Source organism: Kwoniella mangroviensis, assembly GCF_000507465.2.
Source record: "Kwoniella mangroviensis CBS 8507 chromosome 1 map unlocalized Ctg01, whole genome shotgun sequence".
Lineage (NCBI taxonomy): Eukaryota > Fungi > Basidiomycota > Tremellomycetes > Tremellales > Cryptococcaceae > Kwoniella > Kwoniella mangrovensis.
Window position 1 is genome coordinate 1,514,664 of NW_027062533.1, and position 26,406 is coordinate 1,541,069.

Genomic DNA, 26,406 nt, shown 5'->3' on the forward strand with positions numbered 1-26,406 from the left:
TAGAGAGGAGTCAACTATCATTCTGCAGGTCTGGAAGAGCAACGAAGGAGAACGGATATGTACGTGTTAGAGTTCAAATGAAGAATCTAGCATGCAACAGCATGTTGATAATGATGCTGTATGACATCACAGACACCCATCCCTACGAGTCAAAGGACCTCCTGTTTGTTGACATGAGACGCTTTGGCCATATGTCAAAACCTTCACCATCAAATCATCAAACATCAGTCAGTAACAACATGATCATTCCTTTTCTCCTCTTATGTTTCTTCTTGCTTCCCATTCCGCTTCGATATCAACGTTATCTCTGTCATAATCAAAAACTTACCTCATTCCCTGTAAAAGCTCAACCCAAAGATTCCTCGACACCATGCAATCAGCCAATCAGTGAGCTCTCACTTCCTCAGCTTGACTTGTCATATCAGTCTTTGCGCTGATGGTATCGCTCACTCCCAGAACCTCTACTGCCGATTCTTACTATGGCAAGAAGCTAACGAGAGCTGGTCTCATCAAAAGACAAGTCAGTCATACTTGATTTTAACCATCAGCCTCAGAAGCTGAAACTTGATACTAGGATCCACACCACGAATCAGGCTTCGGCGGAAACCCCTTGAAGATGGAATCGGATGGCACCCTGAAGAAATGGCCTGAGGGATATACCGAGGTCAACCAGTTCCGACAAAACTTGCCGGTAATGAAACAAATAGACTTGTTTTTAGACGCTGTAAGTCATCGATGATTCTTCCTTGTCATCAGATTCCTTCGCTGAAAAAGTGCTCCATCGTGTAGTTTTACGATACCAGTGCGCAAGTATTGATCGTAAGCTCACCCACAGGTTCTGGTAAGAGTACATCGTGAGTGAATGCTCTTCCGCACTTGGCTGTGGCTGATAGTCGTTCTCAGGATCCCCCAAGTATCCCTTCATGTCCTACGAGAAGCGGGGCTATCGACGTCCGTTCTCGTTACTCAGCCGAGACAAATCGCAGCCAGAGGATGTGCAAATCGACTGGCAGTAGAATCTGGACGTAAGTCTCAATGGCTGACTGACCGAGATATACCGTTGACTTGAGTGACTCTTGACATTGTTAGTTGACTTCGGGCACGATGTTGGACTTCAGATGCGAGGGGATGTACAAATGCCTACGGCTGGTCTTCCGAGTATAGTGGTTCAGACAGATGGCTACCTATTGGCGAACCTGTCCTCCAACCCGGCTCTCGATAGATATGACGTTCTTATCATTGACGAGATACACGAGCTGTCGATCAACATGATAGCTCTTCTAGGTGTGTTGAAGAAAGTAAGTCCGCTGCTGTCTTTCCCAAAGAATTTTCGAAGACTACCCCAGACAAGCTACCATCAGCTAATTGGTTGGTTGTGTCAACATAGGTGATGCTGAAACGACCTCATCTCAAAGTTATTCTCATGTCAGCAACGAGTAACAATAGCGATTTGATCAACTTCTACTCCGACTTTGGCGCCCAAGTCCTCAACTTCGACGGCCGGACACAAATCATCCACACTTACTCTCGTCCTAGACCCTCTCAAGACTGGATGATAGAAGCACTCCAAAATCTCGTCACTTATTTCGTCAAGAAGAAAGCTCATTTTCCCCCTGGTAACTTTCTCGTTTTCACGCCTGGTCAAAGGGAATGCCATCAATTCGTCGAGTACTGTCAATTACTCAAAGATCAATTTCCTCAAGAATTTCGCTTTACAGATTTTCTTGTCTTGTACCGAGATCTTTCTGCGGCTGAAGTCAAGGTAGTTCTTGCCCCTCACACCGAGCAAATCGAAATTGACGGAAAGGTAAAAGAAGTTACCTACACCAAAATCATCGCCAGTACCAATGTGGCTGAAACTAGCGTCACAATCGATGATCTGGTGGGGGTAATCGATTCGGGTATAAAGAAGACCATGATCTACCATGCAAATGTCAACGCATGGGAATTCATTCCCATCACTTGTTCTAAAGCAGAGATGGACCAAAGGAAAGGTCGTACTGGAAGGACCAGGGAAGGTTTTTACTTTCCGCTTTACACAAACAACTGGTATGCATCTGTACCTTTGTTCCCTCCTTCGCCACTCCTCAAGACCGACATTACTTCCCTGGTCCTCCTTATTCTTGCGATGCCTAATTGTTCTGGTATTCACGATTTTGCATGGTTCAGTGAGTACGGTTTTAGCAGAATGAATTGGTGCTAACTCTCGTCGAAGTCAAACCGAAACGCTCTCAGCTTTATCGAGCAATTTGGAACTTACTTACTCTTGGTTTTGCGCAATTCGACGAGAACAAGGTCTTGACTCTGACTGAAGAAGGATTATTGGCTAGTAAGCTGCCTCTGGAGCCTCATGTGAGTATAACATAATTCATCGGATTGGTCTGAGGTGAAGGATGAAGCGCTGAAGATAAAGGGCCCACAGCACGCCAAACTATTCCTGAGTTGTCGAGGAAGTGGCTTGGAACATGAAGTCATGAAAATGATTTCGCTGCTTGAAAGTGAGTCACACCAGGGTCTGCATTGAAACTGACGACTGTTATAGATCCGCCGCTGCAAAAGGTCCCGTTGGAGGAGGAAAAAGGTTCTGTATTGGACGCGTTGAAGAAATTCGGTCACGATACTAGCGATCATCTCTCTCAGCTGGGAATATACAATCATTGGGTAGCGCAGGTCCCACGTGAGTGCACAGCGACTATATGATACGGGTTTGAATTGACCATTCGCGGAATGTCTATTACAGGAAACATGGATAGTGCTTTCGCCAGAAAGTACATCCTGAGCTATTCTGTTCTCAAAGGTGTCCAAGGTCGAGTAGAGGAATTGTGTAAATTGTGGTCCAGTGGGTTGCATTACTCGACTGATCAGGCAGCGAATAAGCACTGACTCTTTCACAGCCATCTTTGTCGATACTCCCATCAAGCCGCTTCCACATGGCATCGCAGATCGACAAGATTACTCGGCTCGACTGATCCAGATTCTCTTGAAGGCCTACGGTGCGAACGTAGCCATACGAGTACCACAAAGCAGCCAAGCGACACACGTCAGTCAGATGAAGTTCGTATGGAGGAATATCGCAGAATCCACTGTGAACCTAAAATCTGCCGTTGTGAGTGCAGATCAGCGTAATCTGATACGAACGACCCATCTGACGCACACTCCAGGATCTCCGCCTTCCTAAGCGTGGTGTCCTGGTATCAGCGAACCATCCCCAGTACCTATTATATACGAAGGTAGGCACCATTTGTTTATGAGCACACACAGACACTGACAAATGTTGTGAAATCTTTCGCAGGTCACCTATGCCGCCGATGAAGAGATCTACTACATGGACGCATGCACCGTTCTGACTCGGGAAAACATGCTGGACTGGGACCCGACCCTAGAGCACAGGTACGTAGATATTCATAATTACATTCGCCCGTTCACTGGTGGAAACGAGACCGAAGGAGTGGATTTTGCATTGCAATCCCACATTCTTCCAAATCAACCAGGTGAGCCCGAATCTATAACTACCTATACCGATTTCGAGGACTTCAAGATGCCACCCCTTCCATTCTGATGAATAAGCAATTATTCATCTCTTCGAACCAAATCTCACGTTCTCGGACCCTTTGATTATATTGTATATTTGCGTCGTAGTTTGCAGTATTCAGAACTTAGTACATACCCTCCTCTCGTTTCACGGATTTTCTTTCCATCTCAATTTGTATACTAGGCAGCCTTCTTTCTCCAATTTGACTCGATTCAGTAGCATGTAAATTATGATTGTCAGAGAACATACAACCCCCCGAGATTCCATGCCGGGATGGATCAAACCAAGATATCAATCTGTATCTGAGTGATATCTGTAATGCGATCGATTGAGACAAATCAAGATGTTCATGTCTCAACAGATGTTTTCATAAAATCCATATGACTACCCATAATTTATTCATTCATCATTCCTGCCTAACACCCAAATCTTTCGCTTGAGTTGACCACTACAAAGCAAGCAGAATCGTCAGCTCAGTCTCAGATGACCGGTTCTGTATATGCCCCAGAGATCGCCTTGAATATCCAGTATCAACGATTATACGTTATGTATTTTTTCCCCTTCGAGTCATTCCTTACTCTCACTTTATGCGCCCACATATTCTCGCCCGGAAGTGAATGAGCAGCAATCGTACTCACCCTTTGAGATGGCATAGGTCTAGTACGAGCGATATATCTTTAGTCTTTTTACTTGACGATAACCACCATACACCAAATGCAGCTAATCCAATACCTAATACGCAGATCGCAGTGTTGGTACCAGTCGAGACCACCAGCCACCTGCAGAGCCGTCATGTACGAATGACGAATGTCTTAATGACGATGTGTTCAGTGTAATGAGCCAGCCGAAAGTAAATAAGTTTTGTACGACTTTGATAAGGAAAGATGCGGATGAAGGAGATGGATTTACGCGAAGTGACATTATTATCCCAGACTCGGAAAGGCCTTCAAACTCACCTGAAGGTGTTCATATTTTCTTTAGGATAAGGACAATGCCCTCGATGTTAGCGGGGTTGAAGTGGTTAGATCGGTCATGCTGCTTCGATATCGCAACAATTCACTCCGTCCGCCGCCCTGCGATTCAGCGGACAGCATCAGCATATCGGAACACTTATGACCTACTCATTATTATGCATACTGCCCAAAAATGAAGTCACTATGAAGCCTATGTTGTAACATGCCCTATGGGTTTGATGATACAACAGCAAAACGATGACAATGTGTTGAACCAGGTTCAGGTTCAGCAACATTCTCGCTGGTTGAGCCCATACGATAGGCCACTAGGTGTACAGCAGATGGTACTGATCAGGATGCCATGCTAAAGCGGCGATCGCCTCCCAACTTGTTCACTTGTGAAAAGGGAGTAATTTCATTGGATATCGGGAGTTATCGGAGTGAAATTGTATGGCACTTGTATATCCGTGCCAGCCGTTGACCTATGGTGGAGCTTGCAATACGTACCAGCGTACGCACCAAACACACCCAACAATTTATAGCGACTTTTCCAACATTCTAAATCTTTCCATTTCTCGTCTTCCACCAATCCACAAATCGATTCTGCGACTCTTGAATACTTCAGTTCAATACTTCTCATAAAAATGTCTGACAAATACACTCCTGGTGCGTATACGGTGCTTTTACACAAGAAAACCCACCGACAATCACCTTCTGGCGGCGATCGCTTCCCCTTCTCCCGATCGATCTATTTCTCCATATCTTGCTCAAGTCAAAGCTAACTTCACGCTCTCTGCTCACAGGTGACGTCTCTAAAGGTGCCAGTATCTTCAAGGTGAGCTGGCTCAGTTAATTCAAGCCTGTCGTTGCTTTCCGCTGATTCCCATCTTCTCTGCTTAGACCCGATGTGCCCAATGTCACAGTGAGTTTCCCAATCGTTTACACCACTCTTGCGCAATACTCACCGCTCCTCCTCCTCACTTGTCACCAGCATTGAAATCGAATGAGGGGAATAAAGTCGGACCTGCGCTTCATGGATTGTTCGGTCGAAAGTCTGGATCGGTTGATGGCTACTCATATACAGGTCAGTTTTTTCCGGCCTAAATTTGTTACAGTTGCTGATATTTCGCCCTTGACAGCTGCCAACGTTAACAAAGGTGTTACCTGGGTGAGTACATATCACTGGCTACGGCTATGAGACTCAGGTTGCTGACCAAGATTGATAATTGATAGGAAGGACAAACTCTCTTCGAATATCTCGAGAACCCTAAGAAGTACATTCCCGGTACCAAGATGGCTTTCGCTGGTTTGAAGAAGGCGAAAGATAGGAATGATTTAATTAGTTTCTTAGAGGCTGAAACTAAGTAGATTAGTCTTAGATCTCGGGAAGGGTTGATAGGGAGCGTAGACAAGTCCAGGCATAGGCTGACATGGTGTAGATATCGATGCATCAGATGCTCTCATTCGCTTGTCACAAGCTCACTGCATTACAGCATATCTTCCACGATATATTGGTGCTTGTATACTGTATTCTTGTCTCACATTGTCACATGATGAGAACAGCAAACTGCCTGCTTGGTAAGAGCTGACAATGTTGGATTCTCCCTGTTCCTTCCTTACCATATCAATACTGTATGACTGCAACAGCTATGATCGTATGTGTGAAGCAGACTGACACGACATGTCCTAGCACATCTTCCGATGATCCTGATGCCTTGGAATGATGTGATTCCCTCTTGTAAGCATTCGAGCTTTGATGATATCCCTGACTAGCAGATGGTGAGCAGGAGCGGTAGTGCGACTGTCAAATTCACAGTGGAAACGAACAACCGAGGAAATTGATCGTTGCTGAACTTCGCCGCACTACTTGTATCGATCCGACCGAGTCCATGACATTCTGTACCTAGAAGAAAAGGCAAGGAAAAATAGGGTAAACGAAGAAAAAAAGCTAGAGAAAAGTATGTACAAGCTGAACGGGAATTTTATATTGATGTAAGAATTCGAAAATTCAAGTATTGTCCGAGAACGTGAGATTTGGTTGAGATAGGTTTGGATGGGGATTGAAGGGAATGTATTCTATAAGATACTACATTACCAGCTAGGAATGAATCGATCCATGTAAATCCACCTGCTTCACTACATGGCGAATTCTCATGACGAGCGAGGTCTTCGGGTAGAGACTATGCAAAGGACGGGGATCAGCTGGTAGTTCTTGCAAGAGTCGAGGAAATACTACTCCGAGGTGATTGAGTGAGCTCGGACGGCACCAATCCTTTCCCATTGAACCATAGGGTCATGAATACACCGAATCCGGATGAAGTAGTCGGATGGATACAGTATAATTCTTCAATCGCCATCATCATCGGAGTCCAAGATCATGAGCGGTTTTCGAAATTTCCTTTTCTTGGACGGACCAGGTTGTTCATCGTCTGAGTCAGGGATTTCGATCGGGTTGGTCATGCTGTTTGCCGTAGCTGTGCGTGTTTGTGCAGTGCAATTAGCGGTATTCTTCGAAGGATGTTTGACCAATCTGAGTGGAATGGTAACTCACTCGTGGGATCAGGTTGCTCGAATGGGATGTCGATTCCTCTCAATCCCGAAAGAGAAGATCTGAGCCTTCTTCCTGGCTTGACTAATGGGTCGACCATCTTGCCCTTTCCTTTGCGGTCACTGCAGGTATCGTTCTCATCGGACGGTGAGTCAATCATCTTCCCCTTGCCTTTCCGGTCTGTCTTCCTGGGTGTATCGGTAGTGTCTAGGGATTTCATATGCTTCGTCAGTCTATGCCGGTCTATTAAATGAAAGCACTTACCTGCATTAAGAGGGACTTCGTGCAACGCCTCAGGAGTTGTTTCGCGTGGTGGTGCAGCCACTTTAGCGGTTTTTCCAGGCTTCCAGGTCGACGAAGATGCGAAAGGAGCTATATACGCCATTGTGGTGGATCAGCTGAGTAGGATCTCGCCCAGACGTCTGCATACTCACCAGGTGAAACCGGTGGAACTGGATGGCCAGGAATGTTGGCGATCTGATTCGATGCTGGAGGTTGGGACGACGTAGAGGACTGTAGCCCTTGTTCAAGCTTGTTTACCCTCGTAATCCGAGACTTTATGGCCTTCTTGTACTCTGTACATAGTAAGCTTTCCCAGTCTGGTTGAGCCGAACGATCAAATTTCCCGAAACTGGTCGAGGGGTTATATTGCGAGGGATCGACTAACGTGTTCATCTGCAGAAGCAGAAATGTCAGGTTCTCAGCAGCCTCCAAAGATAGATAGACCAAGAGGTGACTCACGTGTCTCCACACAATCACTGGATGTTGAGTTGAGTTGGAGTCACCTGGTATGCCAACGGGGTAGAATTCAACCATCACTTTCTTCCGATTGGTTCTATCCGAGTCCCAGATAACCAAATTATTTAGATCCTGGAGAACGAGTGAAAAGTGTTGATTCTTTTTGGCGACAGGCATCTTGGAAAAGGAGGGGTAGAGTTGGAGAGTAACGTATTTGTGCTGCGCCATCCATGAGCTTTCACTCCTTTCAGCGAATAGCAAGAGACTCACCATATGGTGGGGGAGCAGCACTACGTTATCCAGATCTTCCGCTTTCCCTTTCACTGACCAGACTAACTTTGGTAGTCGATTGTCCTTTGCTGCATTGTCCAGTTCCTCCTTATATCGTATCGACCATTCCATTACGGCCACGCACGCTTGTATCGTTATATATCGTGGAGTCGCCTTGCCATCGTCATTTCTGCCTACAGGGTAGCACAGTACTGTTGGGTCGAAATGATGAGCGACAAGGGTATTGTACACGACTCCACCTTTTGCAAGAAGTCGGTCGGCCTTGGTCTCGAGAAAAATCTTCATTCCGTGCGTTGTATCCTTGCCACCGGTTTTAGACCAATAATATCCTCGAAGAAGAGGGTATTGATTGAAGAGGTGCCTAAGGAGACAACCCAATTCGAACATATCGCCCACATTGAGTGGGATCATCTCGGCTGCTTGAACACATAAACGAGTTTTATCGTGAATGGTGAAAGAAGCGTTACCGTGAGTTCTGACAATTCGTCGATATGATTCCATTTTGAGAGGTGTATATCTTGTGAAAGATGGCAGGAAGAGGTAGGTGAGCTGGTTAGACAGTGATTGTCAGAAGATGGAGCGTGGACGTAAGTGTGGACGTAAATGTGGTGGTGAATGAGAGTGCGAGAAAGAGTGCGAGTGTGAATGATAGCATAGAGAGGACTGGAAAGAGAAAGAGAAATGCACAAGAGTGAAGAGTGAAGAGACGACGTCCACTCAACCGACGCACAGACCTTTGGTATGCCATCGTATCTTTTTTCTCTGAATGTTAAGCGGATGACTGGACCATCCTTTGGGCGCTGATCATTCTGTCCTCACATCTTACATCATCATTTCATACATACCTCTATCTCGGAACGATCCGTGCGTTCACCAGGATGAGTTCTGCCATCGATTCACTTGCAATAAGCCATTGGTAGAGCTCGTCAGCTATCACGTTTTATCGTCAGTCGATTCATTTCTAGCATTACTCCTCGGCCAACATCGATTTTCCGGATGAGCTGTACCGATACAGATCGGAAGAACTCGAGTTAGGTATGCAATAGGTGAATTATCGGTCACGTCGCGGATAAAAGGATCACTTCTTCAGAATACAAGGGCTGTATGAAGGAATTGGATCTTTGGATTTTGTGAGTAACGAACAACGATTTGTTCTCACAAAACCTCCACCTTCCCTGTTTACTTGCAATAAAACGTTGTATCGTGTCTGTAGTATCAGTACTGACTAGCTCGGACTGTTGTGCAGGGATGGGTTCGGCCACCATGAATCACGGCATAGTCACGCTCGCTCCAAATATCGTATGTGAAAGGGTAGAATTAGACCTTTGGTCAACCTGCTCAAAAGGTATGTGAATTCGGCCTCGCTTCGATATAGATTGCGGATCGGTGGTGAATGTCATCTTCATTGACCGTTTCAGCTCACTTCCCTTGCCTTACTTCTGGGTGATACGACGCGATCGTACCAACTAATATAGAGACGGCCAACTATGCCCCATCCTATCGGCACTCAAACATTATGCCTGAGTAATCCTAAAATCCTCACAGACCAGTCAAACTTATCGACATATTGGAAGAATCTAACGGAGTGCCCAAAGCAGAGCGACGACAGATTCAGACTATAGGTCAGAAACCCGACATATGGATAATATCATGGTACGATGTAGCCATGAAGCTATCTAGCAGATTAGTAAGTAAGTTTTCGAATCCGAAGTGTAGTATAGACTTACTGAGTGTTTGAACAACTTACAGTATATATGTTAGATGACTGGACGGATTCCCTTAGGTGATAAAGTTACACTCACATCAGGAATATGTCCAACCAGGTTCTGTGATCTCACTTCTCCTCACTCCACCTCAAAGCTCAGAGCAATCCTCATCAGTCATCTGGGTGTGAGGAGCGGTTGTGACTGGCTCTTCCGGGGTGACGTAGTTCGGTGGTATATTTACCCATTTTAGTAAAGCCAATGACATGCATTTTGCAAATACACCACAGGCAAATACGATCTGCTCATCATATGCATAGTCGCCAATGTTAGGAGGAGGAAGATATGGGAACTCACACGTTTCGATGGAGCGATGCGTAGGAAATCAACGTGAAGAAATCATAGTAAATACGAAGTACATCATGCTTTCCGCATTCTTGCTTCAACCTGAGGTCGATAACAATAATTACTCGATAGGGCGCCTCGAATCCTGAAATGAAGACGATTCACTCGTATATCGCTCGCTTCTCGCCTCGGTTCCAATCGTTGATTGTGTGTATACAATGCATATATGAGGTTAACAAGAGAAACTATGGGATATGAAAATTGATATATATAACAAATCCAGGTGGATCGTGTGTCCGAACATCTCCAGTCTATTTGATTCCGCCAACACCAATGGCATGGGCCGAGTAGCGAATAATTCTATTTTTAACGGTAAGACTGTCAGAAAAGAGGGCGATAGTGTATATCGAGTTATGCATTTTAGATAAACATCTGAACTGAAAGCGATTAGCCTGCTCCATGCTTCGTGAACCTTGCGAGCTCCATCTCTCAAATTGCCATGGACGCTTGTAAAACGCATGGTGTCTGTCTATACTCTACTATATAGGACAGAGAGTAACAAATACCGAATTCGGTCTCCATTTGAGCAAAGGATAGTGCATGAAGGCAAAGTACATCATAAGCCTTATCTGCAAACATGCAGAACGCTTTCCATAGCCGAACAATTGATGTGATATGCATGGAGTCTACTTACTTGGAAGTTTACTCTGACGAAAAGACTACTGTCCTATATACAGAGTTGAGAGAGAAAAGGGAACATATTAAGAAGTCCGAGAACGTGAGATTTGGTTCGAATTGTTGTTTAGATGGGAAATAAGCAATGAGAAACTTACCATCATATGGCAGTGACTGTTCTGCACGTAGGCGATATGGGATATCTGACGTTATGAGCTTGTCCAGTTGGACACCCTCCGATGAAGAGGATAGCAAATAATCTAAGAGGTACTAACAATTCACCAAACGATCATATTCACTTTTCTAGTGTCCGCTGATTCTTCGTTGAATGAGGTGCGTTGATCGCCGTCGTAATGAGTGGAAGTAGTGAGATGAAGTCGATGGCAGTCACTTGTCGGAAGGAGGCGTTCTGATTGGAGTGCTAAGTTAGCGAATAGTAATTATAGCGGGAACTTCATTTTACGTACCTCTTCGATCAATCTAGATCCATCTTTTCACCCTCCCAAACGTCATCTTCGTCCTCTTCGTCATCTTCCTCGTTTTCGTCATCTTCCTCTTCGGCTTCCTTATCCCTCACTTGGCTGTCGACCGCTAGGATCTGTTCGACTAACTGAGCTCTTGACACATCTTCCTCCGATTTTCGAAGTCTCTATTTGCGTTCTGAATATCAGCATGCGATTGACAGCGTTGCGAAACAACTTACCCAAAATATCTTCTTGAGTCGATGCCGGGGAAGCTCGGCGAAAGAACGTTCGATCTCGGCTGGAGGTATGTCTGCGACGACCACGTACTGGTCTCTGAGCCTGCAAGCATCACGATCAGCGCCAATACAGACGAGGAAAGGCAGAACTTACCTGAGGAGCTCCTCAGCTTGAGCCTTGGTCAATGGCAGCGACCTTGCTAGACGACCTTCGAAATGTCTTCGAACTGCTTCCCAAATATAGTAAACAGGTCCGAAGCCTCGTCGTTCAACAGTTTGTATCTCGTGTACTAACAGATGGTCAGACTCCAAATCCAGAACAAAGCTGCCGTAAAGACTTACTGATGTCCATGATGAGTTCCATCCCTAGAGTGAGATCCTGCTGTTTGAACATCGCCCAATCGTAAGAAGTTGTTTTGATGCTATTTCTTGCTTCGACTATGGAGATTTTGCGTTTCTAAGCAATCCAGTATATCGATGTCAGCTGTTACATACTTTCCGTAATTACAGGTTCACAAAGGAGGGACTTACCTGGCACACAGCCTCGAATGCTCTATCAAGCGCCTCTCGATCATAGGCTTGTATCTTTGCGGCTTCGGGATACAGTCGGGAAGAACTTGTTGGATAAAATGGGAGTAAACCCCGTCCTTCCGTGTAAAGCTGGGTATCCATCGGAGTTGAGAACCAGTAAAAAAGCATACGCATTTGGGGTTCCCTATTCCTCGGTGGTCTGTTGACAAGATCTTGACAGGAGAGAATAGGACTGTTCAAGGGCACGCCTTGAGGATTTGGGTTCAGCATACCTAATCGACTGCCTGAATACACGGGTCAATATGAGGAGAATTCCAGATAGTGAGTTAACCCACCATAAGCCCAACGACAGATACATGCCATTCGTTCGATATCATCGCTAGAGGCTGGTCGTCCGAGATTCCGTAAAACCACGTCGTAATCGTTATGCAAGGGCAATTGCATCAGAGCCTCAAAGGCAGCATCGGGTATTCGAGGTTCGCCAAAGAGCTGTTTCCGTCAACCAAAAACTCCTTGCGACAACACTGAACATTGTAAGCTTACCTGTCGCAATGACCCAGTGGTTCGAGCTATACACTTCCAGCCCTGGTTTCTGCCATCCACCTCATCATGCACGTAGAGGAGATGATATCTAGCGTTCCAATTCGAATAGCAACTATCCGATAATGTTCGATTAGCTCTCATCTAACACCAGAGAAACACCAGAGAACAAAGATACTTACTCGAGAGCTATTTTCTGCTGAGCTGCGGTAAGCTTCTTCAATCCAATCTGGTCCAGTGATTTACCGGAAGATTTATCGGACAGTGTGGTACCAAGTTGTTGGCAGATCCAATCAGCGAGATGATTTGCCGGCACGTTCGCGTGTCGTACGACTAGGCGCAGGACGGAAACGGGGATATCGATAGTCTGGCGAAGCTCTTCAGTCTTTTGATGAGTTCTAACAGACAAGATCAATGAGCATTACAGATGCTACTTGCAACGGACATGCGCTCGATTCGTAAGGGAGCATTGAATTGGAGCTGTACTTACATTTTGCCGAGTTTGGGATCCGAAGCAGCATTCCAAGCAGCTTGAGATTCTTGAGCTTTCTCCGTATATGTCTTAGAAGGCATATTGAAGATGCTTGGTATTGTTGATGGAAGTTGGGTTGAGAGTGCAATGAAAAAGCATTAACGAGTGGAAGTCAATTTGGATTAGGTGTTGGGCATATTCGCTATCAACGGGATCAAATGCAACCGGGATCAAATGCAACCGGGATCAAATGCATTTGAGATAGAACATGACTTACACGTGCCTGACACGGATATACAAGTGCCATACAATTTCACTCCGATAACTCCCGATATCCAATGAAATTACTCCCTTTTCACAAACACATGCATGCGTCAGGCCCCATGCCTATCGAAAGAGAAGGGCTTCGTTAAGCACTCGCATACCTATTTTGAGCAATACATGTTGTGTTTTAGGCACAGGCCCCGAAAAGCTCGAAGACCATCAGGTCACGAAGCTCATGCTCCAGTGCATATGAAGTGTTGTTTTCGCTCTCTGCAACGTCTTCATTCAAGAAACTATACAGCATAATCATCATGGTGTGTGCAATTCAAGATGTGATCGAGAGCATGCGAAAGCTGATATTTATATATATGACCATAGGGCGGCGGAGTGAGTGGAATAGCGAAGACAAACCAGGTGAACCTGCCGAAGGAGCTGACATTGGACGGATTATGATATATAGGCACACTACCCTTATCCAAAAGAAGTATGGACACCATCAGGTCAGTAGGAGACGCTGTAGCGACTTTTCGGACGACAGAACGCTGACGTGCGGTCTTCGCTGTCCGCCTTTTCATCATCACTTCTTACCCTTCGGAAAACACCTCATTTCCGCAATTCTAACTTGACAAATGATTTCGCAACAACACCACTCCTCGATTTCCGAAAATACTCATAACAGGTGGTTGGTGGTCTAGACCCTCGAACTGGGCAACAAACACTGCGATATGCGTATTCGGTATTGGATTAGCTACATTCGGTGTATGGAGGTTATCGGCGAGTAAGGAACAGAGGCATATAGCACCTACTAGACCTATACCTTCGCAACGAGTGAGTATCGATTTTTCGAGTATTGAATTTTCGGATGCGAAGAGACGTGATGGATACGACCGCGTACCGGGCAGTAGGACTATCAAGCACCCTAAGGACAACTTAGACGAGGGATCGCTTCAGACAGGACAATGTAAAATACACAGAGTCATGCTGACCATTCTCTTGTTTTCGGATATCAGTGGTCACCGCAAGCGAAAGAGATTGGCGTAAGGCAAGAATAGGTATTCTTAGTGGGAATGCAGACAGCTAGATCATGGCGATTATGCAGTCGGCCTCTTGCTTCTTCCACTCACACTACTGACGAAATAGATCGCGGTTGTCACTTCGCATCACGAATCTGCTAAAAATCTCCAGGCTGTTCATCAAATGGTCTCTCATAGAAAGCCTCGAGCTAAATCTGCTCTCTGTCATCAACAAATCCTCAAGCATCTATAGACAAGTATCCAATACAGGAAGCCAAGATCTCTGACAACCCGGAGAGCCGCGCCATCATTGCACTACTAAGTTCTTCTGTTCAACAATAGCTCATTCCACTCTTCAATCGTAGATGGGCAACTCTCCGCATCCGGCAACGCGTGGGCAAGTTCGACTGCTGACAATCTTGTTCCTTCCTCATGCGTTGCTTTGAGCTTGAGTGCATTGTCTTTGGCTTGAGAATATTCTACATATTCCTCATGGCTATCCTCTTTGGTCAGAATAGCTAAGACATCGTACAGATCGGCGAGAGCATCTGCTGTTTTGGCGTTAACGCGATTCGTCATCCATGACTTCCATTTGTTCAAGACTTGCGACTCATCGGCAGTCATACCCTTAATGACTCGATCTGTTAGCTCGGAGTTCAGAGACTGGGTCTGAGAGTATAGTATGGTGTTCCAATCGTCATGTAAAATAGTAGGCAAAGTTTCTTGCATGATCTTCATTGCGTTATTCATCCTCTTCAGATGGGCAGCCTTCTCTAGTTCTCCACCCTCGTGCTGCCAATCATTGGGATCCTCGCTCAAGCTGTCCAACTTCGCTTTAGACGCTTCCGTCAGCAAAAGCATACTTCCAACGTTGTTGACAAAATCCCCCGTTGGGATACCGGTCCCATCCGAAACTCTAGACAGATTGACATCACATGCTGACAATGTCTCATCTTGGTGTTGGGATTCATATCCGCTAAAGAGAGGTACGGCCGGATCTAAGATAGGTTTCCAATCTTCCTGTGCATCTTCAGGATCGACAATATATTCCGGTCGTAATCGGCATGTTGGAGATGTTGTGTCGCCATCCGAAGCAACAAGCTTGTACTTTATTCGGCTTGTACCGGGCTTGAAACGAGTTGACGCCCACAGTGAGTTCCAGCCCTGACTGGAAGACGGTATCTCTTCTACAGAGCCATACCGTTGTCTGAACAACTTTCCCAAGTTCCTTTCCTGCTTTTCCAACACCTTACTAACAGTCTGAATATTCTTTCGTTGCGACTTGATTCTATTCCGACGATCATTTTCTCTCTCTGTTCTATGGGTATCCGGACTGATCGCTATACTGAAATCGCCAATTAGAGCAATCACGTCCCTCTGCGTATTCATCTCCCGCAGAGTCGCTCTTCGAGACATGCAAGAAAGCTGATCTTCCATAATCTTCAAGTCTGTTTCGTCATGGAAGCTGCCGACACTTCGAGCTTCAGTCCTGATTTTCGATAGTAAAGCTTCATGTCGGTCAAATTCAAGCTTGTTTGCATGTTTCATTTTTTGGTATACTTCTGGACACAGCGAGTCGGCAATCTTACTGAGGAAAACTTCGGCCCGCTGAGTCTGGAGAGTCTGATGAATTAGTTCCTGCTGACCTTCGCTATCGTCTGCCACATCCCTCCATTGATTGAGAGCTTCGATGTTGCTCCTATGGACGTGTACGGAATCTTGCACTCTCTTAATGAAATGTTTATAGCTTGACAGAAGCTCATCTGGATACGGACCATCTCGCCGTTCATCAAGCTCCGAAGGAGCGTCTGTTGTCGGATGCTTGTTTTCGGCGAAGACAGGTAGTCGAGAGTCCGAAAATACTTGCCAGTCGCTATCTCCCGTACTGCCTCAGGGGCGGCGTCGAGCAGTGAATTGGGTTACTGACGGGCTATCCGTTTGACCTGGATGCGGTTCGAAGGAGTACTCTTCGGAAGGAAGCCGTTTCGAACCCAGCTTTTTAAAGATAGATTGATAATCGAGCACAATTTCGTGCTAAGCTTATGGAGATTGCCGAGCAGCCGAACAGCTAAAAGAGGGAGATTGGAAAGTTTTCATGCTTGTCTAGAGGTGATAATGTCGAAAAAGAGAAGTGAGGGTGACGGAATTGTGATACTAATTACTGCATTGGATGATCTCCGGGCTGGACGTCGGGGATTGAGACGTAAAAGCGATTGACATCCTTTCTTCGACAGGTCAGACGAAAGGAGGGACGACATCAGACGTCATGAGCAAAAGAGTTGTGAGACGACCTCCCGATGACTGTATAACACGAAGACTGGTTGAACTGAAGGTATCGGGCAAGTAGTAAGTGGTCTTATCCACGATCGCAAGTTGACATCTCCACGGAAAAGACGACTGAAACGCCTACTTCACTATAAGTCAGAACTATATGACCGATCCTTTGCAGCGGATTTGGTTTTCGATTGCTCGTTTCTGCTGACAGATTGTGGCTGCCACTACGAGTGACTCTCTCAACTTGCGTTAAAAATGTTTATGCTATAGACAGGTCCTTCGGAAAGTTGTATACTCATGGACGACTATATCTGCGGAAATTACACGAAGATTCTCACATACACAAGCTTGATTGACGGTTCCCGGGTGGATTGGACTCATTCATCGATAGTAGCAAGCTCATTGGTCGCTTCGTGATCTACTGTAGACCAACCAGATCAGGTTTTACCCCAGAGAACCAAATATTTGTGCGGGATTTTGCAGAATCCTTGAGGCTATATGGCTGAGCAAGAATGACATCGTCAGTTCCATAGCCGCTGTCATGTCTCAGATGTTGGTAGACTCACCCCACTAGCTGTATTCCTCCTTGTGTAACTCGAGTAATCGCTTGCTTGATTAGCATCAAAAACTGTTTCTGCGCCACCCGAAGCAGCAGGGAACTTGGTGCAGAGTCTTTGCCACTCTTCGCCAGTTATCGGAATTCGGGTTTCGGGGCCAAATGTCTCATCGAAGTCAATCAGGAAACGCTGGTTCTCCCCATTCAGCTTGTCGAGCTCCTCTTCTAGCTTGTGCTGCACATCTAGGGCTGCTGGTGATTGGTCTGTATCCGCTCGCAGATGGGCGGTCAACGATGTCAATCGGGCTCTCTCGAGACAATCATGGTGCCACAATGAGGTCTGCACTCGGTCCATCCATCGACTGATGATTTCACCTTGATAAGGGATCACTCGTTGAGCTATCATTTCGGAATCTCTGAATGACTTATTCCATTGGGATACCTCACGGTCGTATAACGCCTGCATATTTGAGGTGATAGCTTCTGGAAGAGTATTCTTGATCTCTTTGCAGGCAATTTCAACCCTCTTCAATTCGGCTAGGCCCTGTTCATCGTCTTTAAGAGCGCTTCGGGCCTCTGAGATCTGCGTCATGGCAGTGGCCAAAGGTAAAACTTTTCGATTCATCTCTTCGAGAAAATCGTGAGTCGGTCTACCTTCCACTCACCTTTAGATAGGAAGTTTCTAGCATTCAAACGCTTTCCGGGAGGTCTGTCCGTACCGGAGTCTTGTTTGGTCAGCTCGTTGAACGAGGGGACGTTTGGATGAGCGATAGGACGCCATCGTTGCTCATCCTCATCTCCTAGAATATACTCTGCTACAATTCGACCAGCAGGTCTTGTCCCAGTGCCGTCCGATGTACCGAGCTCATATCTGACGTTTGTCTTCCTAATCATTTTCTCTTGATGTTGAGACCAAAGGGCGTTCCATTTCGAGCCAGAATCGGGCACCTCGACTTCCCATCCATACCTACTGTGAAATCCGTTGAGAAAATCATCACGCGCACCACGCTTTGAATCACGAGCCAAGAAAAGTCTGCCTTGTGATTCACCTAAACATTCCAGCATGTTATTCTTCCTCTGCTTACCTACTACAGTTGAGCATTCATTCATCTTGTCCTCGAGCTGATTCAGACGAACATAGGAATTTGCTCGAGTGAAGTAAGCGCTAGCTTTGATGTAACAACCCCACGCGTCCCTGATTGCCAGATCGGCAGGAGAGCCTTCGTTTGCCATCGACGAAATATGATCGATAAATTGAGTTTCCGATCTGATCTCACGAGGTTGGATTGAATTCCAATTGGCTTCAACTGCGCTGGAAAATCCTTGAGCTATCATCTCGAGGCCGGCTTTTGCTCTATACCACGAATTCATTTTCGCGTCTAGCGCTGCCTCCCGATCGTACAAGTCCTGCGACATACCGGTGGCGGAATCATGCGTTTCAAGATTGCCAGACTGACGTATCACTGACAAGTCCCGTTTCGCTTGATCTCTTCTCAAGGCAGTCAGCTCCCGTTCCAGCTCCGTTCGAAGATTATCACAAATGCTTTTCGCTTCCCGATAACGTTGGACGTATTTTGAGGTTTCCTTGACAAAATTCTCGGTAAACAAGTCTTTGCCTTTCAATAACATTGCGGATTTCACCGGAAGGTCCTCTTCTTCCGAGATTTGCTTCGCACCGCTGTCAAGATCGAAGATGGGGAACAAGTCATGGATAATTGGCTGATAAGGCTCCTCAGAGCCTCTTTCTCTATAGGCAGGAGTAAAGTGGGTGACGAGTCTCTTGGGTTGACCATCAGGATGAATCAGAACCGGAGTTACATTATATTCCTCGTCATTGTTGCCTACTGAGTGAGTGGTCATTGTGGATTACAAACGTTCAGGTCAAGTCACTACACTGAGATATCAGCTACCTTGCTACCTCATTTGACCCCTGGAGAACATACATACCTTAGGCGATGTTATAATTGGCTATGATAGCGTAAAGAATTGGGAACACAGGACCGTGAGTGTATGGTTGATGAAAGCTGTCAAGAATAGGTATGGGAGGACGAGGTGCCTATAAAGTACTATCTACTCACCTTCTCAGGCCATGAGCTCAAAAGTTTTCCTCAGGGTTATGAGAACGAAGGGATGTCACTTCCTCAACGTGCAAAGAGGGACTCATATTGACAATCTTCTTTCAAAGGAGACATGACCTTCCATGAAAAGGGGCCTTGAACCAGATGGCTTGGACCTCTTCTTTCTCCTTTTTTGAATCCTCACTCTCTTTCCATTGAGACAAATGACGTTCAGCGCCTTTGTGTCTTGTGTCAAAGAACAGAAAAGGAGCAGTAGATTTTAGGTAGTCCAGTCAGACATCGACGTAATATTCCCCCAAGCTGTCCAACACGAAAATGGCATCCATTGTGTGTGGCGAGTAAAGCATACATCATAAACAAGATGTATTTTTTTCTGTAAGAATATTCGACTGGGATAGGCTCACAGATGCCGGAAGCGTTTAGATACATATTATCAGTCATACCGACCTGACCAAGTTGTTTACGACTTCCAAATGACATTGACTACTTATGTACAGTATCAAGCAAGTGAATGATCGTGATTGTTCAATATCTATCATGGAATATTCGTAAAGCGGAATGGTTTGTGATTACAGGTCAATCAAATTTCCCAGAAAAAAGGCAGAGAAGCAACAGTAGACGGAAGATGGATAAGTCTCATATCAAGGGAAAGTAGTCCGATAAGTATCCGCTACTCCCGGGTTCATGATGTATCCACTATAGAATGTATTCCCCTTGATAGAGTCGGACATCAGCAAAGACCATCCAGATATGGTAATGGACTATGTCAAAATCCTGAGAGGTACAGTACTTACCCCGCTAGTTCTATAACGTCTGCTCTTGAAAATTTGTTCAGTCACTTTAGGATCTTCCTCAAATTCCGACTCTGCTCTCCCCTCATCTAGTCGGGAGATGTTGACAGGATATACCTCAGTGATATCCGTATCAGGTCTGTCTATGTTTTTATGGTTATTTCGATGTCGATCCCAAAGGCTTGACCACTCATAAGCATACACCGGCACATCCTCCCCCGTACCATATCGCTCATCGAAATCATCTTGGAAAGCATTACCCTTGTTGATCTCTTCCATCCCAGCCTTTTGCAACTCGTTCTCAAGATGGATAATTCTCTGTGAAGCTTGTTGAATCCTCTGATCCGTCTTAAAAATTGAATTTTCGACCATTCTCATCTCTGAATCTCCAAGGGATAAACGAGCTTTGAGATCTCTCCAATTACATTCAATCATCTTATATTCGATCCATCTCTCTTTCAGCTTACGATCTTCCTCCGTTGCTTGCTGATCCGGCTCACCTGCACTATTGTCCAAACAACTTTTGACTGACTTTGATTGAAGTGATCTCAACTGTTCGAGATAATCATGACAAATCGAAAAATAAGATTGATAATACATTTCCAGCCCATATCTAGCCCTGTAAAATGACTTTTCCTCCTCCTCTAACGCACTTGCATCTGATGCGAGCTGTTCTCGTCTTTCTTCTCGAATCTTATTCAACTTTTGCAGAATACGTGGATTGGCTGTCGACACTTTCCCTTTTCCGATAGAATTCAGATTCTTCCGTATATCTTTTTGTCGATTTATTATATCCCTTTGCATGTCTAACAGGGATGATTCAGATTCAAGATACTTATCTACAGTATTTGACACTTCCTTGACGAAGCTTTCGGTAAACAAGTCCTGTGAGCTCCCTTCAGAGTTTTTGTATAGCATATTTAGAGTGACTTCACGATTTTCGAATCGAGGGGCTTTCAAAAGAAGATTTGAATCGCTCAGTAATGGTATGAATTCATGATAGATACGCTTCCACCCATATCCATCTGAATCATCGGTGGCAGATGTATTGGACATTTGGGGTGGTCTGGTTCGGTAAGATGGCTCAAATGATATCACATTACGCGCAGAGCCCGTTCCATCTTGACTGACAAGCGATACATGTCGAACGTTAATCTGGTATTCCTCATTCGGATTCTGTTCACCATTGATGATGGTTATGGTGCTCATCTTGGGTTATGAAATCTATAGCAATGAATTCTGCATATATATGACTTCCGATCAGCTTTCGTAATCAAATGTTTTGAATTCCAGGGCGATACAGGATATGGCTTACTTCTTTTATAAGATTTGGAGATACTCGCTGAATGGAATGAGATAATGCTATCAATACTCCAAATAAATTGAGATGATACTGTATTTTATGAGCAGCTGGCTGTACGGAACATCCATTTGGGGCCTTTTATACCGGAGAGGAGCCTCTTGTATCTCTCATCATTTCATTGCGGAATTCGAAAAGTGCGAAACTGAGGAAGGTAAGTACTGGTCCATCATCATCTTATCAACTGAAATGTCCCACTGAAAGATATCAAAGGACAGAAAACATGATCTCGTCGGAGGTGACGTCAAGGAAATGGCGTATTTAGTGGATCAATCATTATGAAAGGAAGAGCATGTCAGCGAAACTCCGATGTCGAGTACTTGTGGGTCATGAAAAGTCCATGACGTGACATGATCATCAACGATTGCCTGCGATGCTGTGCATATTGAGCAATGATGGCTGACATTACCGTCAGGCGTCTTTGGTTCCAGCCTGAGATGCCCTCGCTCCGAACATGTGTATTGCGAGTGCATCATGCATGTATGTGAAGAATCCGAATGTCTTGCGCAAGCTACCGCTTCAAGCACCCAATATTTCCGATACAGCTTGTTCTGAAATACTCGTATCCGCTTTCGACTGCATTTCCGCCTCGACTTCGACTCCAGGTCCCGCTCCACTTTCATCTTGCTTTTTCTCTTCGGCACTAGCATTTCCACCTTCGCCTGAGGGGGTTTCTTTACCCGATTGTTTCCCCGTCTTACGCCTCTTGAATCTCGAGTGAGATTCAGGTTGGAATTGACTGGGATGGCTATTACCGAATATTTACATATAAGCTGGACCGGTTCCGGATGCAATTCGCAAATACCACTTACACTCTTATAGCAGACCATAACCACCCGCCGGACGTACTGGTATTCATCATCGGATGAGTCCGTCCAGGTAATACCTGGTACGTCCTCTCCCAAGATTCCGATAGGGTATCATGTAAGTAATGTGGATCTTTCTTTGACCAGGCGAGAAGCTCCGCTAAGACCTGCATATGTGGGGAGTAGACTACGATGGGTGCTGAACCTATTAGGTATTGGGTGAGGAAGGAGAGGACAGAGATCGGGGATAGTGTCGTGGCGAGAATCAATCTGAGATAAATATACTGGGTCAGCTACAGTTTCCGAAAGAGAAAACTTTGCTCACCCGTCCCATCCTCCCATATGCAGTTCATCCCTCGTAGCATTCAGTTCGGCAACTTGAGCATTGTGTTTGCGCAATCGCTGGGCGACTTTGGCGGGTTTAGCATTGTCGTCTTCAGGCGGTGGCGGGGCTGCGATAATCGGAGTGTCAGCTCATGGCTCCACTAGTATCCAATTTCCTTCGAATGAGCCAAGACGAAGCTCGAGATCCGTACAGGCTGGTTTCGGACAATCCCCTTTTCTTCCAACGTACATCGTTCGCAAATCATAACGAACACTCACGTCTCTCGTAATCCTCCTGCGCTTCCATCCAATTCAAACATTTCACACCTTTCAATTCCCTCTCGCTTATGTTCATAGATTGTAATATGCTCCACGCAGGCGGTGAATCGCTATTGTTGAACAACAATATCTTCCCTTCGCTTCCCATCCGTTCTAAAATGGCAGCAGTGACAAGACCGCTCGTATCGTCTACTACCAAATATCGCCCGCCGGGTCGGATGTTTGCCATATTTAATAACTGCGAGAGGGTGTCGACTCGGAGATGGAGAACTGATGCGGGAGACCTTTCGGAGTAATGGTGTAGGATATTAGGAATGGAAGGTGATAATGGATGAACAGTGGTAGAGAATCTAAAGATTGAAGTGCAACATTAGTAAGATGATCTGGGTCTTCCGTCAAACTTTCACTCTATCTGACACATCTCTCAATATCACCTTTTTATTCACCACTCTATAAAAGTTGAAGATAGGATGACCGGACCACTCACTTCTTCTCTTTCCTCCTCCTCCATTTCTCTTTACTAAACTCGGTTTTCAACTTGAACATCTCATGCGCTTCTTCCTGCTTTTTTATTATCTCTTCTACTGATAGACCCTGCGACCGCAATTCGTTGATCTCATCGTGCGATAATGTCTGTTTTTCCAGTTCTGGTAAATCGTGGATATGCTCGTTGGTTTCCGTTATGTCGTCTGGAATATCATGACAATTTAGCGCAATTCGAATTATGTCAGGAGTTTTTTTGGAGAAGTTCTTACTCACCCACAACGGCATCAACAACATTCTGTCTTTTCAACGGCCTTAAAACATTTTTCCAACCGGGATTAGTCCTACTATTATCATTTTCTTTCGATTTTCCTTTCTTCTTATTCTTGGTATTCTGTCCATTCTCTTCGCTCATAAATGGCAGAGGGGTACTACTACCTGATCCGGAAGCAGATGGTCCACCGATGATCTCGTAGGTTATATCGTAATGCATTCCGAGAAGTTGGGAAGATGGGAATGCTCCGTATTTACCTAGCTGTATGAGACTAGGGACAAAACGTATAGCAGTCAGCTTTTCCCGCTGAATCTTACCAGAATTTCGCACATGTCAAAGCCTTCCCATATGAGTAGTACTGGAATTAAACAATTCACACTTACCCGTTCTTCTCCACCGTAATCACCTTGATAGCATCACTAGGCAGCTTCAACATCACCGTATCACCCTCTTTTATCCTCGTCAAACGTCTCAGTATCACCTCCGACAGAGGTTCTTTCGGCTCATCATCTTCGGTCTTGCGTTTATTGGAAGGTGGAGGTTGTTGGAATTGAGTTAAGGGTTCTGAGGCTGGAGCAAGAGTATCTACGTCCATATTTTGGGAAGGTATCGATATCTGTTGAATCTCGCTCGGTGCGGGTGCTGATTCGGATACACTCATCGTGCAATTGTGTATACGTTTATCGAGGATGTATGATTGACGTGAATTATCTTTGGTCACGAAACTCACTCTTGATTCCCAAAGGTTAGAAAGGTATCGAATGAAATATTGGGATAAAACAGCCACAAATAGTGAAAAAGATATTCAGGTGTATCAATCTCATGTCCACGTTTCGCAGTGGTGGGTGACACTAGCACTCTTGTCCTCCCTCACTCATGACGCGTAGTCAACCATTTCACTCTGGCAGAAATCCTATAAACTATCCTCGAACCATAAAAGCACACTGAGCATCCATAGAAAGATTCTCATATCCCACCCAGTCCCGCATCCCAAGCACCATGGCATCCCCTCCATACATGTCGTCTCGTTCCCCACCCCCACTCCAACATCCTAAACCTACCCATCCTGCCTACCCACCTCCCGAACCTCCTCATACACCTACCGGCGGATCAGCGCACTCCTCTCCTTATTCCCAGGCCCAGCGGATCTCCCAGGATGGCTATATACGATACTCTTCTCCACCCGTAGGCGAGCAGCAGACCACCGCGTCCACATCTTCTAGCTCCTTTGGCGCCTATGGTGGTGGAGTCCAGAATCAACGAGCGGGATATCCAGCTGGAACACCAGGTGTTGGAGTCGGACCTGCACCAGGCCCTCAGGGGTACAGCTCGATGAACAATGTGAATGCTTTTGGAACTTGGCCCGGTATGAATGATGCCACCGCTCAGATGGGTGTGCAATTTGGTAAATCTGCGGTGGCAGCTGGTCAAGAGTATGTAGAGAAGAATGTGAGTTTGGGTGCATCTGCTTCTTGACAGAGTACGAAATGAAAGTTGACTTTGATACTTGATTATGTGCCACCTTTCCAGTTCACTCGATACCTTCCTTTACACTTGATCAAAGTATCATTCTCCGTCACCAACTCCTACGTACTGAATAAATTACGACTGGTCTTATTCCCCTGGAGACACAAACCATGGTCAAGACAGGTTAAAAGGTCTTCTGAGAATGGGGCGATGGAAGGTTGGCAAGCTCCCAGAGATGATATCAATGCCCCTGATTTATACATTCCTAGTGAGTAGGGTGTGACCTGATTATGTATTTGATTTCAATGCTATGTACTGATCACCCACCTAACCTTCCGTAGCAATGGCCCTAGTCACATACACCCTCCTCTCGGCACTCGCTTCAGGCTTGCAATCCCGATTCCACCCTGAAGTACTAGGTCTTTCACTCTCAAAAGCCCTGGCGGTGGTCACTTTGGAATTCTGCGCTATCAAATTAGGTTCTTATCTACTCGACGTGAGAGGAGGTGGAGCATCGGGAGTGGAATTGATAGGTTATGGAGGATACAAGTTCGTGGGAATCATCGTCGTGATCATAGTTAGCATGTTGGGATTCGGCAGATTGGTCTGTGGGGCGGTCTTCGTTTACACTTTCGGCGCGAACGCGTTTTTCCTTGTAAGTCAACGGGGCCCAAGAGAACAAGGATGTCAATGCTGATATATGCATTGTATGATAGTTACGATCACTCAAGTACGTCTTACTTCCCGATGCATCCGTATCGACCGTCACGACTACGCTTTCTCACTCTCAGAGATCAAGGAGGGTTCAGTTCTTGTTTTTCATGGCTATGAGTCAGGTTCTGTGGATGTTCTGGCTTTCGAGGGTGTAAAGCGGAATCATGTAGTAGATGAGAGGCGAATAATGCCAAGAACACTGGCTCATGCATGATTCTATCTTATCTTTACATATTCGATCATTCCAATGTTACCACTTAGTCGAATTATGCATCTAGATCAGCATTTGTTGCATTGCAATGGATGTCCACGTGGAGTCTGTCTGTGGGAGAGAATTGATCCCGTCGATGAGATGAGATGGCCCAGGCTTATTAGTGAATTTCTCGTCACCACCACTTTTGCTGCCAAGCTGGTTGTCATCACGACTGCGCTTGGGTCCACCTCTCAAAGCTCTCTCTTTCTCACTTCTCACCAACATCAGTACTCATATTCTCACCTGCAGTCTTCCTGCTACGGTCACACACACGATGACCCTCTTCAAGGCATAAGACCTGACTCAGCCAAAAACAACCTCCAGCTACAGCCTTCACAGCTTTGGAAATAGCATCCACAGCGACGACTCCTTGTGGATCAGCTCGGCGAACAGTACTTGAGGAATAACGTCCATATCCCGATCACAGCTCATAGCGTTCGGA

General features: G+C 45.6%; 11 protein-coding genes across 11 annotated transcripts; 4 read left to right on the forward strand and 7 right to left on the reverse strand.

Moving 5' to 3' along the window:
- Positions 1-370: 370 nt before the first annotated feature.
- Positions 371-3,559, forward strand: I203_100569 (uncharacterized protein; the record flags this gene model as incomplete). The annotated part of the gene is made up of 14 exons (XM_019150396.2): positions 371-387; positions 457-520; positions 575-724; positions 790-854; positions 904-1,025; positions 1,090-1,298; positions 1,388-2,168; positions 2,216-2,352; positions 2,423-2,498; positions 2,543-2,677; positions 2,741-2,839; positions 2,895-3,106; positions 3,162-3,230; positions 3,293-3,559. The coding sequence occupies 14 exons, from the start codon at positions 371-373 to the stop codon at positions 3,557-3,559; spliced, it is 2,403 nt and encodes an 800-aa protein (XP_019000362.2).
- A 372-nt stretch (positions 3,560-3,931) lies between these two features.
- On the reverse strand, positions 3,932-4,632 carry I203_100570 (uncharacterized protein; the record flags this gene model as incomplete). Its single annotated transcript, XM_065516681.1, has 4 exons — positions 3,932-3,980; positions 4,171-4,311; positions 4,489-4,528; positions 4,593-4,632. The coding sequence occupies 4 exons, from the start codon at positions 4,630-4,632 to the stop codon at positions 3,932-3,934; spliced, it is 270 nt and encodes an 89-aa protein (XP_065373499.1).
- A 497-nt stretch (positions 4,633-5,129) lies between these two features.
- On the forward strand, positions 5,130-5,853 carry I203_100571 (cytochrome c; the record flags this gene model as incomplete). The annotated part of the gene is made up of 6 exons (XM_019150397.1): positions 5,130-5,151; positions 5,289-5,320; positions 5,386-5,407; positions 5,477-5,569; positions 5,625-5,653; positions 5,719-5,853. The coding sequence occupies 6 exons, from the start codon at positions 5,130-5,132 to the stop codon at positions 5,851-5,853; spliced, it is 333 nt and encodes a 110-aa protein (XP_019000363.1).
- Positions 5,854-6,831: 978 nt separating this feature from the next.
- Positions 6,832-8,563, reverse strand: I203_100572 (uncharacterized protein; the record flags this gene model as incomplete). Its single annotated transcript, XM_019150398.1, has 6 exons — positions 6,832-6,959; positions 7,037-7,240; positions 7,298-7,405; positions 7,468-7,708; positions 7,775-7,990; positions 8,042-8,563. The coding sequence occupies 6 exons, from the start codon at positions 8,561-8,563 to the stop codon at positions 6,832-6,834; spliced, it is 1,419 nt and encodes a 472-aa protein (XP_019000364.1).
- A 2,697-nt stretch (positions 8,564-11,260) lies between these two features.
- I203_100573 (uncharacterized protein) lies at positions 11,261-13,129 on the reverse strand (the record flags this gene model as incomplete). Its single annotated transcript, XM_019150399.1, has 9 exons — positions 11,261-11,434; positions 11,489-11,588; positions 11,640-11,775; positions 11,828-11,942; positions 12,017-12,300; positions 12,352-12,505; positions 12,560-12,671; positions 12,739-12,954; positions 13,047-13,129. The coding sequence occupies 9 exons, from the start codon at positions 13,127-13,129 to the stop codon at positions 11,261-11,263; spliced, it is 1,374 nt and encodes a 457-aa protein (XP_019000365.1).
- A 474-nt stretch (positions 13,130-13,603) lies between these two features.
- I203_100574 (uncharacterized protein) lies at positions 13,604-14,344 on the forward strand (the record flags this gene model as incomplete). The annotated part of the gene is made up of 5 exons (XM_065516682.1): positions 13,604-13,606; positions 13,671-13,679; positions 13,753-13,792; positions 13,972-14,120; positions 14,303-14,344. 5 exons carry the CDS (start codon positions 13,604-13,606, stop codon positions 14,342-14,344), a joined length of 243 nt encoding a protein of 80 aa, XP_065373500.1.
- A 279-nt stretch (positions 14,345-14,623) lies between these two features.
- I203_100575 (uncharacterized protein) lies at positions 14,624-15,853 on the reverse strand (the record flags this gene model as incomplete). Its single annotated transcript, XM_019150401.1, has 1 exon — positions 14,624-15,853. The coding sequence occupies one exon, from the start codon at positions 15,851-15,853 to the stop codon at positions 14,624-14,626; it is 1,230 nt and encodes a 409-aa protein (XP_019000367.1).
- A 1,163-nt stretch (positions 15,854-17,016) lies between these two features.
- On the reverse strand, positions 17,017-18,995 carry I203_100576 (uncharacterized protein; the record flags this gene model as incomplete). The annotated part of the gene is made up of 3 exons (XM_065516683.1): positions 17,017-17,073; positions 17,146-17,747; positions 17,801-18,995. The coding sequence occupies 3 exons, from the start codon at positions 18,993-18,995 to the stop codon at positions 17,017-17,019; spliced, it is 1,854 nt and encodes a 617-aa protein (XP_065373501.1).
- Positions 18,996-19,854: 859 nt separating this feature from the next.
- Positions 19,855-21,213, reverse strand: I203_100577 (uncharacterized protein; the record flags this gene model as incomplete). Its single annotated transcript, XM_019150403.1, has 2 exons — positions 19,855-19,926; positions 20,008-21,213. 2 exons carry the CDS (start codon positions 21,211-21,213, stop codon positions 19,855-19,857), a joined length of 1,278 nt encoding a protein of 425 aa, XP_019000369.1.
- A 670-nt stretch (positions 21,214-21,883) lies between these two features.
- I203_100578 (uncharacterized protein) lies at positions 21,884-24,191 on the reverse strand (the record flags this gene model as incomplete). Its single annotated transcript, XM_019150404.1, has 7 exons — positions 21,884-22,112; positions 22,177-22,440; positions 22,496-22,622; positions 22,774-23,123; positions 23,261-23,462; positions 23,533-23,801; positions 23,914-24,191. The coding sequence occupies 7 exons, from the start codon at positions 24,189-24,191 to the stop codon at positions 21,884-21,886; spliced, it is 1,719 nt and encodes a 572-aa protein (XP_019000370.1).
- A 338-nt stretch (positions 24,192-24,529) lies between these two features.
- Positions 24,530-25,866, forward strand: I203_100579 (uncharacterized protein; the record flags this gene model as incomplete). Its single annotated transcript, XM_019150405.1, has 4 exons — positions 24,530-24,979; positions 25,061-25,265; positions 25,339-25,652; positions 25,714-25,866. The coding sequence occupies 4 exons, from the start codon at positions 24,530-24,532 to the stop codon at positions 25,864-25,866; spliced, it is 1,122 nt and encodes a 373-aa protein (XP_019000371.1).
- Between the last annotated feature and the right edge of the window lie 540 nt (positions 25,867-26,406).